The sequence below is a fragment of the Lepisma saccharinum genome, chromosome 1 (assembly GCF_977018435.1).
Source record: "Lepisma saccharinum chromosome 1, izLepSacc3.1, whole genome shotgun sequence".
Classification (NCBI taxonomy): Eukaryota; Metazoa; Arthropoda; class Insecta; order Zygentoma; family Lepismatidae; genus Lepisma; species Lepisma saccharinum.
The window spans coordinates 190066198-190082369 of record NC_139229.1 but is presented as its reverse complement, the minus strand read 5'-3'; the positions used below and the strand labels follow the sequence as shown (position 1 = coordinate 190082369).

The following is a 16172-nucleotide window of genomic DNA, read 5'->3' as shown; positions in this document are numbered from 1 at the left end:
CATCACATGAAAATGCATAGGGTGGTTTGTAACGGGATGCTTGGGGTATCTTCGAAAAAATTTTAAATAGGAAATTGAGTTGACACACCTTGTTGAATGGATGGGTCACTAATTTCAAGCAAGTTTTGAGATAAACATTATTGGTATATTCTACTGAGCTGAGTACCTACGTCAGAAATTAGGTGACATACATTACCTCATATTGATCAAAACAAATTGAATCTAAAAGTTGAGATTTTTACTGTGAGTTAGGTTCATGCAGGGCTTCCTTTGCTCCAAATTTCAGAATTTTTCAAGAGATATTTAACCGCGAAAACTGTCAAAATTCAATGAACAGCCATGTTTGAGTCCATGCTTTAAAAAAAAAGGTTGCTTTTCTAAGCACTGATATTTTCTTTACAGACATCCTGCAGGAAGGTCTACACATGAAAAGAATCAAGCCTTAGACTAAACCCCTTCATTGAAAAAAATCGGGCTTTAAAATCCAATTTTTTAGCTATTGCTACCCCAATTTCCACCATAATTTTCATACTTACAATGCAATGTTAAGCATTGGATATCATAGAAAGTATACTTCATTAGCTACAAAATGAATTTTGTTTTAGGGCTCTAGCTCTAATGGCTTTTGAGATATTAAGGTCTGAAAACTGCTACATGATCAAAAAAAGCCATGCGCCATGTTGGAAAAATGGCTGCCCCAGGAGAACTAAAGACAATACATTTTTTTGAACATTGATTTTGATATCTAGAAACATGTACAAACGTATGTACTAAAGATGAAAATTTTCTAAAATGGTCATGCAACCACCATTGGATGGTTTGACATGGAATGACCCGTAATGTATTTATTTGGTTTAAAAAATGTTGTGTGTGCATGAAAATAAAGAAAGTTGGGAGAAATACTTAAACAATGTAAACAAAGCAGTTTTAACATAACCACATAAACATTTTCATACGGAATTACACTTCAAACCAATGGAGGATTTTTTTCCTAAACTGATTTGAAATATACACAGAGGCCAAAAAGAAAAAGGAAAGAAATTTCCGCTCCAAGAAAAATAGCAGTTATGCCTAACACTAAATATCAGTTAGACAATACTGAATGAATAACTGTCATGTTTTGCACAAAGTGGCAATAAATACTCATGCCTCTAGAATGTCCATTGTATATTGAATTCATACGATGTAGAAAAGATGCATGTATCAAGACAACGCAATGACGAATCTGAAGTTAAAATTTGTCTGAAACGTCTAGAAATTGCAAAATAATTGCGAACCATTGACGCTAGGCCCACAAACCATTGACGTGTGGTTAGGTTAGGCAAACATAGTTAAAATTTGGTGTCGTGGTAGTATCAGGCTCTAGAAATTGCAAAATAATTGCGAACCATTGACGCTAGCCCCACAAAACATTGACGTGTGGTTAGGTTAGGCAAACATAGTTAAAATTTGGTGTCGTGGCAGTATCAGGAATATATATATTTCCTTGTGAAACTAAAAAATTCGCGAAAATCGACTGTTTCCGTTCCGAAAACTAACGCCTTGTTTTCGCAATTTCTAGACGTTTCCGACAACTTTTAACTTCAGATTCGTTATTAGGAGGCCTCAATTAGTGAGTATGCGAAATGTGAAGAAAATCGGAGAGGGGTCCGGTCGTTTCCTGATTCACACCGTAAAAATTTCGGTCGACCAACCAACCACTTGTTACCATTTCGCAGTTCTTACAAGAAATGCGAAAGTTCATCAAACAAATGCATCACACAATTTCAATCAAACACATAACAACTTGCTAATAAGCCATAAAATCTCAGAAAACATATAATTACCTTAAATTTTCCTGCAATATACACCTCGTACATACCAAGACGTTCATACTTCACTCTGCTTCACGCAGATGACAGATCACACAAACCAAGGTTATTAGAAGACACAAACATATTTCGAGTAGCCCTCCCAGCAGTGTTGCCAGAATCTGAGGACATCATTTCCCTTTGCAACGGACAAATTTCCCCTCTTCGCCCTTTTTTTTCTCTTCATAATCAATCACTAATCAGTAGCGATATTTGGGTGCCAAAACGGGAGGAGGGGGCAAGGGCAGTTTACTTTCTCCTCGTAGACAAGGTTCCGCATTAGGAGGGCGCAGTGCGGGAACAAAAAGTGACAAAAAGTAGAGGGCAACTGCACTCCGCCAAGCCTCCTTAATCGCCACCACTGATGATGAATAGTTTTTTTGTTGTTCGCAGTGGCGTCTCTTGGGGTAAATAGTTGGGTTTTCACAGCCAGCTAATAAGAGAGAAAATTTTATCCCCCCCCCTCCCCCTGGACCGAGGGGGCCACAAACATAGACAAATCAATTATTGATGATTGATGAACATACAAAAAGTTGAACATAGATTATCTCGGTATTGGTCTAGAGTTGCTGAGCACAAAAATTAATCAACATAAGAGCTGAAACTTTTCAAGTTGACACTACCAACAACTAACGACCATTATCACCATTTTCAAAGTTCTAATAAAGTCTACAAGAACACAAGTTAGTTGCTTTTATTAACATCGCTCGTTTGTACCGAAGCCTTCATCAAAGGTATCATCCTCTAGCATTCATTTGGAGTGACTGAGAGGGCCATGGAAAACCTCAGAACCCCCAGTCACAAAATTTGAATAGAATACATCACCACTCCAAGCAAGAACACATAAAACTCTTGGCATTGAAGAGTTCTTGCCACCGAAGATTCCAGGTTTGAGTGTTGGCCTAGCACTGGATATGAGTGTCCAGTGATGGCGATTGGTTTCCAAAACTGGGTGGGGCAAGATCAGTTTACTTTCCCTTAATACATAAGGTTCAGCATAGTGCGGGAGCAAAAGTGGTAGGTAACTGCCCCTCGCCGCCACTGTGAATGTCATTTCATCACTATCTAACCAGCATTCAGTCTCATTGTTGTGATTTGCCAAGCGTGGAAGAAAGCGACTTAAAGTAAGACGTAGGAATATAATGCATGTTTTATCAAGGATACAATCCTGGGACTTTGTATTTGTAAAACATTGTGCTAACCACCCTGCCAGAGAGCCTAGTGAAAATACATTTACAAAACACAGGGCAATTTTAATTTATTGCGAATTATCGTCTACATTTAGTACCACTCCCCTCGCCCGTGAAGACTCCCTCAAAAACAAGGAACAATTACCAATGTAAATAATGCAAAAAAATATTTTGTAAGTTTGAGTTATTGAAATGCCTTATTTTTCTCCTCATTTTAGTATTGGAAATTCCTTTCCTTTGCTCCTAAGAATTAACCACACCCTCCCACTTTCTCTAACCACGATTCTGCCGACTATGTGATTTTTTCAATTCTAACAGCTATGAGTAATTTCGCAGCATCTTCCCTGTATTTTATTCATAAGTCTCTGCCAATGCTGGATGTCGTCCAACTTCATGATGCGTTTCCCAAGTCACGAGACTAAAAAATACTTTTTAAAGTTTATCTGTAGGAGATTACAACAATTTTAATTTATTATCAACAGAAACGTAATGAGTAATTAGGCATCCTCGTTTACACGTGCACCAAGATCACTGGCGTACACAGGATTTTTTTTTCGGGGGGGGGGGTGCTGGAATTTTAAAGATGGATAGTGTTGTAGCTGCTCTCTAGAGGTGTAACATACACAATAAGATATTTTAAAAACTTTCCACTCTAAAAAATGTCAATCGGGGGTCATTTTAAGGCGAGTTTGCATTTACCACTCTGGTTTCACTGCTTTTATTTGAAAATGTCGATTTTTTAAAAATTTCAGAGGGGGGCTGTAGCCCCTTCAGTGCAGCCCTCTCTGTGTCCGCCAGTGACCAAGATAAATATTATCTTCTGCTTGCGGCGTCTTCATCTTCTTTCGTTTCGACTAGGCTACATTATCTAAAGGTTGAAGCAATACATTTTAATTATGCATATGTAAATATGCTCATTTTGGTGCAATAATGTTTTAATAACATAAAATCTTCGCCATACAAGACTTTGGGTTCGTGACCTTGGAACCACAGGCAAAAGAACTTGCGCAGACCTGCGACTCCTGTGCATTGACTCCCGCATGTAGGGGAGGGGCTGAGTGGAACATGCTTTTTTTTGGCTCGAGTTGAACAGGAGGAGGGGAAGGTGCAGGGAGACTTTTGGCCAATGGTTCTTTTCCTTGTGGTCGCTCTATACTTGCAATGGAGTTATTGAAGAATTCGGCGGCCTTAATTTTTTACGAAATGTATTGCGAAGGGAAGATACTAGGCAAAAACATTGATGATCTTAGGAATTACTATAACACTATAACATAACATATCTCATATTTCAGATGAGAATTTCAGTGTATCAATTAAAGAGGATCAAGTCATTTTTTATATGGGGGATATTTCTAATGTAATTCTTTGTGTATATATTTAATCAACGTAATAAATAGTCGTGTTATATATGTATTTCTAAACTGAACGTCTGGGCTATCATTCAAAGGTAAAAGAACTAAGTTTCTCCCTAATATCCATGGTAAAGAATAAGGTAGTTATTCTATGTCTTTTAATTCGATTGAACCGTTTTGTTAGTTATTGAAAGTGTAATGCATCATATTTGCCTGGGAGAGTAACGAAAACAAGTAACAGGTCGAGCCGAAGCCTCCACCAGAAGAAGTAAAGCATAACAACTGCTACTGACACCATCCCTTAATACACACTCCATAATATCTTTGATGATACAGATATTTATATCATACAAGTAAAAATGTACAATATTCACTTCAATCATAGTGCCTAATGTACCCTGCCCGAAGCAATAAAATTCCTATTCGTTCCTAAAACTTTGGATCTGTTGACATTTGACGCAACTATAGAAGGGATGTGGATGATGACGTTAAAATAGCATACATTTGTCAAACGAGGCGCTGCAACGTGGGGAGGGAAGGTACAGATAAAGAAGCTCCCTTATGAAGAACTTTCTAAAGTCTAGAGAATCTTCTAAACACTTGCCGCTACTTGGACTTCTGCTCACAAACAAAATAAACAAATCTATAGAGGGACCACAAGCAAAAAAACCTTGGACGAAAAGTCCCCGTGCAGCTTTCCCTTCCTCCCTTCAGCTCTGGCCATAAGGAACCAGGGTCCACTCTCCCCTTCCCCTCCACACGAGAGTACGGTGCACAGGAGTCGCGGGTCTGAGCAGGTTGCGAACATGGGAACAAAGTAATATATACTGTCTACATTTTCACTCTTCATCTCAAAGAATTTAGAATACAAAATAGCTTTACCTAATGTCAAGGGGGCTGGCGGCAGAGCCAAAGGGGGCTGAGCCCCCCTTGGCCCCTGCCTGGCTACGAGCCTGCCCACCATTGTGAGGAAGTTCAGGAGCTAGGATTGAGTAGCGTAACCTGGTCATGAAAATCTACAACGACTGGGTGTTTGTTGTGATGCCCACACGTCAACACGTAACTGGTTGGATGATGCCTCACCTCAGGTGAATGTGGCTAGAAGTCAACAATCACATTAGTCGTACAGTATTGCTTTACATTTTACTGTACTGTATAGTGCATTTAGGCCTATGCCCTTTAAATACACCATAATAGACGTGTTTTGTTGCTATAAACGGAGTTTTAATGCACTTTCTACTGTTCTTTTAGGATATTTCAGTTTATTTTTCAACATGGCAGACTAAGCAGCAAGGTCCGCCAGGGAGTTCTGATACATTGTTACTGCTGTTACAAAAATGTTATGTTACAAATTTCAGCTTATGAATTATTGGCTTAATTTTTCCTATTTTGACTGAAAATTTCCGAACATTCTGTTCTAATCTTGCGAGATCTCATGGGCACATCTTTCATACTCAATTCAGTTCATCCACGTGTTAAATGCCAGCAAGAAGTGCTTAATTGATGAAGAAGCTTCCTTGTGGAATTCTGCGTTCACTTTTAGATGTGCTCTGTTGGACTTGTTACTGCACATATAGTGGGTACGTGCACCTACAGCATATAATTGTATTTGCAACAGACTGTTCTGTCTGCCTAAAGTGACGAGGTTATGGATTTATTCAGCAACTTGCTGTAAGAATACCAGTGGCGTATTCTGAAAATTAGACCTGGATTACTGCAACCACTATTACGAGTATTTATTGTATATATTATTATATATTAATTAGATATAATAGAAATAAAATATCAATGCAGGCATATGAGTAAAAGAGAAACAGAAGTTTGACAACTTGAAATAAATAAATAAAAGAAGGTGGTTTACTGGCGATAAACCAGGTAACATGGGAGAATATGCCACTCAAGATTGATGGAACATTTGGATGTACGATATGAAGTGAATCATTTTAATTACATTTGTCTGTTGCCAGATTAACTCACACAACAAACAACTATTGGTTGGCCCGGGCCCCAATTACAATAAAAAAATATAAAACAGCATAAGTAGTTAAAAAATAATGAATGCAAAGTCAGTAAACCACCATGCATTTAAAAATAATGCACATGATGACTCATAATAAAACTCCATAGAAAACAATGACAGTTTATTTCCAATTTATACTTTTACTTGAATGCTTTAACAAAATTTCTGTTCCTGTTTAAACCCTCAATTTTTCACACATATAGTAGTAATGTTGATTGATTATTCCTGCATAACATTCAGAAATTGTGATGTTTTAAATCAAAATGTTTGTTCCACAAAGGCAAGAAGTTACCTCCTCGCAATAGTTTTGGAATAGAAGAAATGAAAACAATGAACAATAACACATCAAAATACTGTTTGAGCCTTAAATGTACAAATATCTAATAATTTATTTAAAAACTATACAAAAATTATTAAACATTTACACAATATTCCCAGTATACTATAAAGATATGGCTATTTGAGACACTTTAAACAGAACTATAAAAAAAAAGATAAAAAAAATACTTGGTAAGTTTGAGTTAGACTATAATTTTTCTTAGCATGTGTTTATATGAAGTTAATCTTAGGAAAGGATGTCGGGATATAATATTGCTGGTTCTCAATTAATTCTGTAGTTCATCATAATGTTTTGAACCTCTTTCCAGCTTCAGTCTGAAAATTCATTGTGCTTCCATTATAAAATACTGGACCAAGTTAAAATAGTTGCAAAAAGCATTCCTTGGTTCCATAATTATTTTTTAAATTGATGGAAATTATGTTCAAATTTGTATCGTTTAAAACACCTGAATTATTGCGAGTTATTTATAGAAAATTTTATACTTATTTTCGGATGCATTCTTTGAATGCATTTTTCATTGTATGCTTTCACTTTGGTTATTCATAATAGTTTCTGAAGCAACAATTATCATTTTTAACTCCTCCCCTTCCCTCACCTGTGATATGGCAGTTTGATTAGAATCTACATTAGGAGAGTTTGCAAACCTTCTCTCACAATTTTAGGCTCTGCACAGAATCTTAGATTCAATCATTCCAAAATAATTTGAAGGAAGATTGTTCAGCTTTAAGTTTCCAGGGAGCAACTTTAACTGAAAAACATTCTCCCAAGATGTTTGCTACACAGGCAGCAAAGAGGAGTTACTGAAATTTCCCCCACTGAAAATTTGTTAAATACCACAAAGTATGTTTTTTGTCAAGTTGTACACAAACACTGCCACTGAATAGTCCCAACAGCATCTTAAAAGATTGCTGGCATACCCAGAGAAAGGGGAAAGGGGGAGCTTTATTCCCATCTTGGCTCAATCTTTCTTTAAAAACCATTGGATGCCTAGGAAGATGAACATATAACATCAACTGACTAAAAACAATGCAATGTACTCTTTATGTAATTTCTAGGCACAGTAGTGTAAGCATTCTGCTTATAACAATATATGCTACATTCAGCTAGCAACTACTGCACAATGTAATGTTCATTCTCTTTTCTTTTTTCCATTTATATTATATGCAATGTTCATTGACAATACATCAACAATCAGTTTTGAACACCGTTTGAGCATCAATTTTAAACATAAATCTTTTATTGCTTAAGTAAATACTGATTTTATTACTCATATTAATTATTATTATTATTATTCATTACATTTATGATCAATGCATTAAATTATTATATTTGTTTCTAAAATGAAATTTAAAGAAGACATCACCATCGAAATAGAATTCCAAACTTTGTATAGGTATAAAAATGTAACATTATATGCATAACCTTAATATTTTACATCAGTAATTACGAAACTTTGAAATGCTTATGTGAATTTACAAATATCAAAATTCTGAAATGGAATGTTTCATTTGAAGAATATACGAAAAATAAACACCAATAAAACCTTTCAGGGGCATTATGCTACCACATGTAAAGTGGTGAATAAATTCTAATACGAGAAAACACAAAGAAAGAGTAATGATGCGACACTAGAGAAAAGAAAAATATGAAGAGTTGTACAATATGTACATATCATTAAGTAACATGTCTTTCTCCATTTAACTCTTCAAGTTTTTTTCCACTTAGCTCATCAAGTTAATGTCGTGGAGATAAATCCTGTACAATTAATTTTTGTGTGTGTTGACACTTAAAAGCACAAAATTGTCTCTCTAGTACGAAAACATTAAAAATATACACAAAGTTGTAAGAACATGTTTCATTATCACACCTAACAACTGTAATGCTAAAGTAGCAATTGATGACACAAAATAATTGAGATAACCAAAGTTATCAGCTCACACATGAAAATAACAGACATCAGAATCTATTTAAAAGATTGTAATGATTTGTGACTTCAGTCGTTTTCTATTTACGAGTCATTCATTAATTAGAAACTTAATCGTACAGTATTTGTAAAAGTTGACACATTTTAATGGAATACTGCACAATAAAACTCCTATCGTCAACCTCTAAGTTTCACACCTGTTCAGAGTAAACATTTTGTTTTTCATATTCCAAAGGTCCTGTACCACCTCTATGTACATAAAATGGACTAAAAACAAGTTTTATTTACTATCAGCATGATGATATGCATGTAAAAAAGAAATATTAATAATGACCATGAAGCAAAAAAATCCTTCACTGAAGGTCAAACTTGTTACTATTACTTTTAAAAATATACATAAATGCTATCTTGCTGCACACAATTATCAAAATATTTTAGTAACTAAAATATTTATTACATGTATTTTCCATACTGAATTTATAATCAATAGCAGGTTGATTTTGTTATCACAGAAGCTGCATGCAAAAGCAAAGTAGTAAAAATACATAAAATTGTTACATGGAAGACATAAAAAGGGGGTCATAAATACAATTTTTTAGTGGTCCCCAAATTGCACATACAGCATCTAGGACAAAAGTTTATGAATAGGTTAATCTACCCAGGACCAATTACATCACCTCATTAAGTTTGTGTTACCTTATAAAGCAGTAGATAAATTTACAAATACCTCCTAAATCTTAAAATCATGCTATTTTTCCATGTTATTACTAGAAGTATTTCTTGGCTAACCAAAGGGAATGTTTTTTATACAATTTAGCCATTATACCACTGTACATATATAACATGAAAAGACTATGAACAGATTGTATTTTGCAATAAAAACAATCAACAATATTAAAATAAAACAAACAAAATAACAGTACCAATGATGACAAAATGAAGCTGTATAGAGGCTTCAGAAACAGAACAACAAAGTAACATAAAAATGGAAGCTTCTGATGGCTTCAGGATGCATAGTGCAATTTTTATTATCATTATCATAATTCCCTGAATACCTACTGTAAGTACCTGAAATGCAAAAATGTAACTTTTCATATTTGTTTATAACATTATTGTATCATACACATGACCAGATTTAGACCGAAGGGTGCAAGTTTGGGTGTCAGAAAGTGCCATGATGAATTGTTTGTATGTGTTTTTCAACGTTTCAGAGAATCAATGATCCAGTCTCCTTCAGGGTAGTGAGTGTATTGTGTTCAGTCACATGTAGATAGTTCCCGAACATAGGATGTGTTTGAGGAAAGCAGTAATGTCTGGGAGGATTATTTGGCAGTGACTGAGGTTTCAGATTGAGGAATATACTAAGAAGATCCATCAACTCCTTCCTTCGTCCAGAAGAAAGCCAAGTGAAAGGTTTCCAACTCATCAATGATGAATGATGTTACTCCTTGGATCTTATGCATTTGTGTATTTATCCAATTCTACACATGACAAAAAAAAATTAAAGCAGCAAATCAACCATACATAATCATTGTATATAGTTTTAGATTTTTGCAAATTCTATCAGTTGAGGAAACTGTCGCAAAAAGATTGCGATGCCTGTTGTGGGTTTCAGGTGGCAGAATACTGCACAGTGGTTCTGATCCCATTAAACTGAAGTCCCAATCCTGACTAACCTATCTGAGCATAAAGTGGATTTTAAACCAATATTGAAGAGCAGAGAGGGTCATTTTTCCTTAATAATATACTTTTCCTATTTTACATCCCTTTCTGCTGCTTTTTGCGGTTCTTACACGAAATTAATAAAGGAACACCAACGACCAGGACAGGAATGAACTCAAAACCCTTTGGTGGCGACATTACAAGTCAAACACTCTGTGGGCTTTACTAATGATGTAGCATAACACCTTCAGAGTAAATTGTGCTGGAAAGTCAGCATTTTCTGTCTCTGGTCTGGGGGCAGGGATACTTTAAGTCCAGTCCTATCACACATGTGTGTGTGTGGAAAAAAGCGAGTAAAATAAAGCAGGTGTACATAAACAGTCGACCTGCATTTTCTCATGTTCTTCTGGCATCATACAATGATATAGTCAGGACATGCTAAGCAGGTTTCTCTGAAGGATGAGGTCACAGTTCTTAAACTATTACATGTGTTCCTTGATTTCTGAACCTGTTTCTGTAACCTCACTTTCGTGTATCTTTGGTGGTTTTGACATACAAATGCTAGATTGGAGTCTCCACAAGAAATCAAATGTAAAACTGCATGCATAGAAGTAATTCAAGGTACTGTTTGATGGAATGTACTAGACAATGAAATTAGTTGCACGGTTGACAGATGATGATCCTTGAGTATCATGGTTCAACAGTCCCCTGGTATCTGGAGATGTATTCAAATAACTACCATCTCCCATACATAAGCTACTTTCAATTTATAAAGTTTAATTGATAAATTATGCCCAATAACTGCCAGCATCGCTACCTTTGCACGTTGGGGCATTATTAAAAAAAATTAATTAAAAAGTCACTTTCACGACAATATCACAGAGGTAATGGAAATGAGGGACAGTGAGAACTGTGGAAAACAAATCAGCAGATACGCGGGGAGAATATTCTATATCAGTTTACCCAGAAAATACTGATGATGATAACACCGTTCTGATATTTCAATAATTGGTTCATAAGTTGGTTTCATTTTTCTGTCATTTAACCTACTTATCTTTGAATTTACAAATCTCAGTCACTGTTTATATATACATTTCTAATTATGTTCTTTCTCTAATATAAAAAGCCACCAGAAAAATCTGATGATATCCATTAACTACAGAATGAACATATCATCCAGGATCTACAAAATTTTTACTAATTTATAGCACAAATGTTTCTTACTGGTATTCATATATTTTATACCTGTACTTTACCCACATAGATAAAAATTTATATTGGGGGGTACACCTGGTGAATTCTTGTTCAAAGTGAATTGTTTGAGAGGTTTAATATCGTTCACAATTGACAAAAATCAATAAAACTTCTTACAAACACTTCCTCTCCTATAATCAAATTTTAAAAATAAGCCTATGATTTCCAGTAAACTATGGGAAAACTGCTTCGTGGAATTTCTTATTCTTTAAAAGTCTAATGACTCAAAGTTTTAATAATAATCTGTTAAGAATTTCATTATACTTAGCAAAATACAGTTGAATGTAAATAATAAAGTACCCAACAGTTTTTCTTCATGTCTGATAAGCACTTTTCCATTAAGTACACATGCATTTTACGAGTAACTAACATACTGCTAACAGTATTGCATACATCTATACATAGCAATATATTACTTAGCCCATTATTATTATTGCAAATTCTATCTTGCATTATTTATTATTATGGCAAATACTATGCCTATGAGCGTACATTGCTTTTAATGTAAGTAATCTTTTAATACAAAATATTCTATCACATGCAGTCCTTGAAGACACTGATAAAGCTTTGTGTTGCAGTCAGTGATTATACATATATATTTAAACTACACATATATCAATATCTTAGCTTATGAACACTTTGTGCAATTCTACAATTGTTGTAAATTATCTATTATTATTATTATTTTAGTTTTGACTTGTAAATAATCCCCCTTTTTTGACAATGAATTTGAAAAAACAGAAACACAAAACAAAGAACTAAATGCAAGAAACACAGCTTGCATAAATTGCAAAGAATGTTACATTTAAAAAATGTGCATTTGTAAGAACTATTTAAAAATTATCACCATCCTAAAGTTATACTATAACAAAAATTTAAACTTCCTTATAGCGTAAAAGCATTTGTGAACAATGACATTTTAGAAAATACTTCATCTACATTTTCTGCCTGCCTAAATGCAATAATGTACCCACATAGATTGTCAACTGTTTACTTCTAACTTCGGCATATTATGGTATTTCAACCAAGCAGAATCATAAAATAGACCAATTTGTTAAGATCGAAAGGCACCAGAGCTGAAAGAATAATAAAATAGGTGCACAGTACAGTTCAAAAATGCTACCTCAACTTGAAATATGAATGGCTTATTATTTCAACTTCAAGAAATTTTTTAATTAATTTGGTTTACTTGTGGCAGTAGCTTGGCTTATTATTTTCACATAAAATAGTGCTATATTCATTTGTGGAATCACATACAGTGATACACAGAAGTGGATAACAGAAGAATTAAGGCACAAGCAACACACATGATGCTTCAGGCTTGGTATGAAGAAGAAAATATTCAATATCTACACTAAACAAAAGTTCACACACTTAATATCGGAACAAACATATTTATAATACTACTTTAAATATGTTTCTTTTACTTAAGTATATCCTGCAGCAATTTGCACACATTAATATTGGTCACATATTCGAGATTTTACTTTGGTTCCAGAATCTGCACTTAATCAGTAATATATATTGTATGTGCATCTGTCGCTGTTTCTTTAAATATCCATGCTTGCCATTTAATATTAGTCTGGTAGAGTATGAATACCAGTTATGGGCAAAATTTATATCGATACTTTATCAATGTTTATTAAAACATATTGGGCTATCCCTAGTACCTTGTATGATCAGTCTTATTTGAATATTTTTCATTCGGTGCAGAATACACAATTTTTTATTATATTTTTCTGCATAAAGTTGTATTTTCACATCAATTGGCTCTAGCTTATGACCAGAATTAAATCACAAAACATGATTCCACTCTATATTTTGAATTTTAAAAATCAATGCCCAATCAGAATCAAGATGAAGAAGTTTCATTTTATCACTGTTAATGAATCTGAAACCAAAATAAGTAATAATGCAACTAAAATGGCAGGTAAATATTTCTTTTAAAGATTTCTGAGAAAAGAATACCCAATTAAAGATGGATGAATTGCATGGGATACATTTTGATGAATATTTATAGCACACACAAATCAAAACTGCCAGTACCGTACAAAATTATTTTTTGTTACTTAATTTATTTATTTTTTCTAGTTTGACCTGCTGCTAAAAGCATAATTATTTCTCTATGCTAGGCGATTTGTCCATAATAGTTGGAGAAAATTCAGCCATCTTGTAATTCATCATGTTACCACTGCAATAACATGCTGCTGTTCTCACTAAAGAAAATGTATGCTACATTTTCACAGATGATTTCAGAACTTTAAATACCAATTTTTTTTGTAGATATGTTTCAATAAGACTGTCATTTAAAGAAAGAACACTAAGTTTATAAATGTTTCTGATTTGAACACATGCATGTGTTAATAGTAACTTGCTCTTACGAATATTATCCTATTATCTATCTCTTCATCCATACCTTATGTAAGCAGTTTCTCAATGCATCTCTATGAAAAATGTTACAGCAAAATATTCCTCAAAAAACGAAAATATATACCTCATTATTAACTATTTATCGACATGAATCTTATGAAGATATGTATTTCTCGCCGAATAAATTACTCTTCATGAATGTTGTGTCTGCGAGATGTAAGTTTGTTCCTATCAAAAATGATTGTTGTTCACTTATATTTATTCTTCTTCACCATAACCTAACCTTAATTATAGCCTAGCCTAGCACTTAAAAATAGTCACTATCAATGATACAATTTATTGTTTTTTTCATTTCAAAAGTTGTAAGCCTAAATAAAAATTATTATGCTAGAAATTCTTTGTATGTTTGCTAGCACAAACGCACGTTGTAACAATTGGTGGCCAGGTTGTTTCATCAAAATCTGAAATTTTGGATAGAGAAAAAGGTCTCATCTGCTTTTAAAAATATCAATTCCTGACCATGATGTGTCTATATTGGAAAATATATATTTGAAGCACTCAGTCAGTATACAAAATACTTCATTTAGACTAAAATAATCTATGGAAACAACAGAGCTCGAAAGCTGTGCAAACATGATTGTTTGCACAACATACATCCCAAGTATGTAGTATTCTGATTTGCTATGTGAGTTCACATTCTACATTGTACATTATACAAAAAAAAATGTACACCGTGTGTATATAAATTCTAACAAAAAAGCCAACAATATTATTTTACACAAATACACATTATAATTGCCTCTACCAGTTGCTGAATCATTTTCATGCATGCTTCACTTCACTAACACTTCACATATATAGTATATACACATACACACAACACACCCATGCACATGATATATACAGCAATATGTGTATGTACCAAGTATTGATGTGGTTATAAAACTGACTCGTAAGATTCTTCACTTGGAATTAGCAAGTGTAACATTAGAACATCTGGTTCACGAAATCGCCAAAAAAAGTTAATGATATTTATCAAAATGCAATATCGCAAAAACTGACTTTGACTTATGAAAGGGCAACAATGGGTTAGGATCAATAGTAAGATTAGCTAGAAATTCCATAAAAATAGGATGTGATTTCCTTTTTTGGTCCTCGGTGTATGCATTTTTCTGCACTTTGAACGTTCATTTTTCAAAGAAAGGAAAAAGAAAAAAACATGAGGTATACATGCTCTACCACAGCACTGATCACCATTTAAGATAAAAATATGTTTGGTTTTGCTCCCAAGTATTATAATAACGAACTCTTAGGAACTTTTTAACCTAAAAAAATGAAGATCAGATTAGGTGAGCTCTGATTCTTGCGCTCAATTTAGAAAAAAATACTTCTTCACGTACAACTGAATAAATTCCATCTGGGTGAGGAAAACAGTTCAATCAGTAAAGAAACTTACAGGTCAGATTACATTACAATTTACAACAATACCTGGAGCTTATGTTCCATACTATTTGTAAAGAAACTGGGACACAGCAGTGTTTACATGCCGATTTGTTTTCTAACAGCTGCATAAGCAATTATACAAATATCGATGAGGTACTTGGAAAGCTTGCAAGTGTTTGTACCAACAACTTCATGCCAACTACCCTATTTTACAACAATTTGCAAGCACTGATACTGTTACGCATATTGAATACACTTCAGTCACACTTCACACTACAAGTCCTAAACTGTACACTTCACACTCAAAGAGGCAGCAGTTAAAAAGAGTTTCTGGAACTTATTGCCTTATGAAAAATGGAGCTTTGGCCAACTGTTCTGGCACACGGTGATGAACATGTAATTCAACTCAGGATTCTTTCCCATGTGAAGACAGTAGTGGATTTTGAAACTGATTCTTGCTTTCATTTTCTTTTCTTCACTTCAACACCATTCATGTGAAGGCCATTGATGATGCCGTTTGAGTATTTACTGGGTTCACTACTACAGTGCTTCTTCTGTGGGATACCATATATAACAGCTTTGCCCTATGAAATAAATAGGAACATTAGTGTATGGAGTATCATGTAAGATAGCCAAAACCATGTAATTTTGACAATAAATAAATACGTATAGAACTGTACAAACATCTTCATGCTGTAAGAATCTCCATTTGAAAACAAAAAAAGGTAAAGTGCTCCCCTGTGCATAGCACCACGCCATGAAGGCGT

General features: G+C 34.2%; 1 protein-coding gene across 3 annotated transcripts in view; it reads right to left on the bottom strand.

Annotated features, from left to right (window-relative positions):
* Positions 1–6518: 6518 nt before the first annotated feature.
* The window catches only part of LOC145977786 (very long chain fatty acid elongase 4-like), a 144301-nt gene continuing 134647 nt past the window's right edge, over positions 6519–16172 (bottom strand). For all 3 annotated transcript variants that reach the window (XM_083110091.1, XM_083110073.1, XM_083110081.1), the window contains exon 8: positions 6519–15989. In XM_083110091.1, the coding sequence (XP_082966217.1) occupies positions 15867–15989 (123 nt within the window). In that variant the 3' untranslated portion in view covers positions 6519–15866. The remainder of the gene's footprint in view (positions 15990–16172) is intronic.